This window comes from Octopus bimaculoides, chromosome 26 (genome assembly GCF_046866305.1).
Source record: "Octopus bimaculoides isolate indiv1 chromosome 26, ASM4686630v1, whole genome shotgun sequence".
NCBI lineage: Eukaryota > Metazoa > Mollusca > Cephalopoda > Octopoda > Octopodidae > Octopus > Octopus bimaculoides.
The window spans coordinates 27581591-27586590 of NC_142953.1; the positions used below are offsets into that span (position 1 = coordinate 27581591).

At 36.7% G+C, this 5000-nt stretch overlaps 1 protein-coding gene across 2 annotated transcripts in view; it reads right to left on the reverse strand.

The window, feature by feature from the left end:
- Positions 1 to 774: 774 nt before the first annotated feature.
- LOC106868831 (cytochrome P450 3A4) overlaps positions 775 to 5000 on the reverse strand; it is a 34498-nt gene continuing 30272 nt past the window's right edge. For both annotated transcript variants that reach the window (XM_089342795.1, XM_089342796.1), the window contains exons 12-14: positions 3767 to 3904; positions 2754 to 2916; positions 775 to 1470 (exon numbers count right to left, since the gene is read on the reverse strand). In XM_089342795.1, coding sequence (XP_089198921.1) covers positions 1396 to 1470; positions 2754 to 2916; positions 3767 to 3904 — 376 coding nt within the window. In that variant the 3' untranslated portion in view covers positions 775 to 1395. The remainder of the gene's footprint in view (positions 1471 to 2753; positions 2917 to 3766; positions 3905 to 5000) is intronic.

Sequence of the window (5000 nt, forward strand, 5' to 3'; positions counted from 1 at the left end):
CTCTGAGCATTTTACAGCATGTTTAAATTTTTGCATGTTAGAATGTGTGTTCCTGAACTGTAAACTTATGCCTTCTAAATACTAAACAATATTTACATCGCACAGTGGAGATTTTTCTTATTTTAACGACTCCTAAACGAATTCTCGTTCTGAATCATCGGTGAAAAAAAAAAATATTGGCTTCAAACTTTGGCACAAGGTTAGTAATTCTGGGGAAGAGAATCCATCGACTAGCTCAAGCCCTGTGCTCAACTGGTACTTATTTTATCGACTCCGAAAAGATGAAAAGCGAAATCGACCTCATTGGAATTTGAACTCAGAATTGCTACGAAGCAGTTTGCGCAGTGTGCTAACGATTCAGCCAGTACACCAACATAATTCGAAGGGAAAAATTACTGGTTTTAATTTTCGTACAAGACCAGCGTATTCGAGAAAGGGGTGAGTTACTTATTTTATCGACATCGAAAGGGATGAAAGATATATTCGACCATTGCGAAATTTGAAATCAGAACTTAAAGACGGATGAAATGCCGTTTAGCATTTTGCCAGGTGTGCTAAAGAATCTGCCAGTTCGCAGAAATCTGGGAGTGTGTGTGTGTGGGAATACGAAGAGTAATTGAATTAAGTTGAAATAAAAGAAGGATATGAAACTTAAAGCAAAATCATTGAAAATTATTGCAAATAAGAAGAAATAAATCATGTATGTGAATTCTAATTTTGCAGATAGAAATTGGTTAAAGTTTTTACCCATAAAATAAAACAAATATATCAAAATTGTAGTTGGAGGAAATAATGAAGTGGTTTATTTCAAATATGATTGCATAAATGGTGTGCAGGAATGGCTGTGTGGCACAATAAGCTTTGCTTTGCGTCCAAGTGGTTTCAGAGTCTGTTCCATTGCATGGCATTTTGGGTGTCTTGTAATATAGTCCCAGGCCGACCAATGCCCTATGAGAGAATAACGGTAGGTGGGAACTACGTGAACTCCCGTTATGTGTGCGTGCGTGTTTGTGTGTGGTGTATGTGTGTGTTTATGTATGTATGTATGTATGTATGTATGTATGTATGTATGTACGTATGTATGTGTTTACGTATATGTCTTTGTCTCTTCATTATCACTTGACAACCGGTATTGATTAGGTTACATAGCGGCAACTTAGCAGTTCGTCAAAAGAAACGGATAAAGTAAGCACCAGACTTTAAAACAATATAGTACCAGGGTCAATTTGTTCGACTAAACCGGTCAAGGCAGTGCCTCAGCATAGCTGCAATCCAATGATTGTGCAGAATAAAAGGTAACAGATTTTTCTTTGATTACATTAAATTTTCTGTCTGTAATTAATTGGTACATAAATTTGCAAATCGATTTCGTGACGCTCGAGCAGTTAAAATAGTTTATCTTCGTTCAAACTTCCCCCAGACTCCGTTTTTAGCAGTCAGAAACAGGTTGTCACTTAACACAAGAGGGTCCTGTAATTGAAAAATCGGAATATTGATATTAACGTAGCAACAAGAGACCTGTATAATAACATCAGAGAAGTATAATTTTTCTTGGGCCCAACAATGGCACTTCATAGATTGAGTACATATTAAATTTTATTAAACGTGAATAATATTTTACAAACAATTAACAGTTTTCATCAAAAACTATGATATAATTTGTCTATTGGGAACTTATTGCAAAGCTGCACGATAAACAACATTCGGAATCAGTACAAATAGCTTGTTTCCATTCTCAACCCTTGATTAACCAACATAGAGCTGACCGTGAGAATAGCAGTGTTCCATCAAATAAAGCCCAGCTACTTTCAATGATTGCACTAGGGATCGATTGATTGACAGTGCATGGCTCACTCACACTGGAAACTGAAATCTTTTGAACTATCTCCACAACGACTCGTTGCTTATTAGCATCAACGCCGCCGATTTGCATTGAATTTTGTTCGAGTCAAGAATTACACGACAGAAATTACTCCAATCTACGATCGCCTGACCAACAATGAATGATTAAAAGGGTATTATACAGGGGTACATGGCTTCTGCTAAAGTATGACCTGTGACGGATTGATTGGTTTCCAATTCCAAACTAAACTAAGTTTGGTGTGGTGTAAACTCATTTTTGTCGAGCAAGTTAAGTTGACTTACTTCCCTTTGCTTTTTTTTTTAGTTATCTCCCCTTAATTTTTACTTGCTTTTCGTGCGTCCGTAATGAAAATTTGGGAATATAAAATTTCAAGATTGTGGGTCCGGATTCAGCCCGGAATGTCTTTAATTTACTCATGGCGTCGGCCTGATTCCAAAATGGTATGATAGGAGTAAAGTTGAAAAAGTGTGACACACTGACACACTGACATTCGCAGTTATATATACGACGGGCTTCTTCAGTTTCTGTTTACCAAATCCACAAACATGGTTTTGGTCAACCCGAGGCTACAGTACACCTGCACCTATGTATAATGTCACATAAAAGCAAACATTAATATATCTATCAATCTATCTGTCTGTGTGTGTGTGTGTGCAAACTACTATATATGTATAGATATGCGCGCGCGCTCGTGTGAGTGCGTACCGTGTGTATCACTTTAGAAATTTCAAGATGAATGTGTCCTAACTGCGAATTGAACCTCTACCTCAGAATAACGTCAATGAGAGCGTTCCACCACTTTTCTATGTAAAAAGAACAGAAAAGAATCCTATGATTAGTAGAAATCACAAATTTAACGGAGAGAAAAAAATAAGCCGAAGATACTCACTTCAGTTTTCTCTGTAGGAAGAATTTTGAATTTACGAATAACTTGTACAACTGCTATCTTGAACTCCAGCTTGGCCAGTCTCATTCCAAGACAAATCCTTGGTCCACCACCAAATGGTAAGTAGGTGAATGGCGTTTGCTCAGATTTTCCTTTTTCGCTGAATCTGTAAATTACAAACGCACATCTTTGAACATATATATAAATCCAAAATGAGGGAATGGAGTAGGCTCCATATGTTCCATAGCTAGCAGAACATCGAAGTAGTAGTTATCTAAATAAAGGGTAATCCGCTAGCTAACCGTCGGGCAAGAAGAGTTGCGGACAATTACGTAAGTAATTACGTAAGTGGTGACAACGAAACCGGTCTATGATTAATCTTTATATTTTGTATCTTTTCATTTGTCTTGCTCTCTTACGTTCTGGTGTTTGCTGAATTTTCTTGAGAACAATCTTTTCTTAGTGGTCAGACCATAGGTGGTCTACTTCTAGCAAAATGGATGTCCACTTAGTGGTCATCCCTCTTATATGTGTGTATATATATATATATATATATATATATATATATATATATATATATATATATACAAGGCGGTTTTCCACACAGGTTTCTACCAAATTCACTTACATGAATTACTCTGCCCGGATCTATAGAAGACCATCCCTCATGGGTGTATAGTACCGCACAGAATTAAAACTGAAAGCACATGGTTTCGAAGCGAGCTTCTTAACCACACAGACTTGCCTGCGCCTGTGTATGATTTTTATAAAAAAACGATTATATGATAGTAGCATAGAGTTGAAGCGTGGTAAGTTCTCACTAGTAAAATAACTGAATTTGATGAAATTAGACTACATTAGTAGTACATTGTTAATAGACATAGGTGTTTAGGTTTCTTGACAAGATATCGCGCTGTAGGATCGTAACCAGAAAGACATCGCGGCAGAGTATCAAACTCTCTAGCAACACGACGATGTCTGCAGATTAAGGATGAAAGATTAATTGAAAGTATTACCTTTCTGGAATAAATTTTTCTGGTTCAGGCCAGTATTTCGGATTATAATGCAGAGCATACACGCCGATCTTGACAGTTATACCTTCGGGAATCTTTACACCGTTTATTGTGCATGTGTTTTTACACTGACGATCCAGTCTGGTACAGTGGTGAAAAAGTATACAAATATGAGCAAAAACAAAAATGATAGTTTATTACAATTTTTCAACTGCCATCGCTCACACACATACACAGGCACTCACAGATATACAATATACATACACACTACACCGAGTGTAATAAGTGTATGCAATCTGGAGGAGAGAAACAATCAATTGTAAATAGATTCTCATTCAGTTTCAACGTTGAGTTTTATTTGCTTAAACACCAGGCAATGTTTGGTTGCATCCATTGGTGGATTTTAAATGTGCGAAAATCTCCCGACAGAGCAAACCAAAACATCACGAGCCTCGTATATATGAGAACTGAAGAATAAGTCTATACTTTTCTGCCTAAACTGATAAATCCTAAAAAATGCATGACCTAAGAAATATGAAACCATGCAATCACTGCAACACAGAGAATATGAAAATTTGCTAAACCACAGTTTTCCTACTGGGAAAATATTCTGAACACGTTTTATTTTTCATAGGTTGGATCTCTCCGACAGTTTAAGCAATAAGTATTCTAGTTATCTTATCTACTAAACAGCCTACTCATAGTATATTAAGAGGAAGAAGAATATCTCACAGTCTGTTTTATATTCTGGTGTCGGAGTGAAACGAGCTGAAACAACCACGGAACAACTACACATGATGTCACCTAGACTCTGGCGTTCGGAAACGGATTACAGCAGCACCCTTAAGAAAAAAGTGTTTATCTCATGCATATCTATTTATCAATCTCACTCTCTCTCATTCCTCTCTTTCTTTGGCACTGTCTATCTTTCCGTATCTTTTCTGTCTGTCTGTCTATATAGCTTTATGTTTCTTTGGGATCATGTTGGTGCACCACCATTAGTGTCTTTACAAGTTTATTTCAATTCCACGGCCGCTTCCAATGTTTGGTATTGGTTACCGAACAATGCTCTTTATATGTATAGTGTTCTGTTCGTTTATTGATAGATTCCGCAAATTTACGCACTCAATACATTTGAAAGTTACTAATATTTTATATACAACACATTGTTTGCAGTAAACTACTTTAAGTTTCATGGTATGAGAAATGTATCTGGCATCGCTCAGTTAGTTCAAAC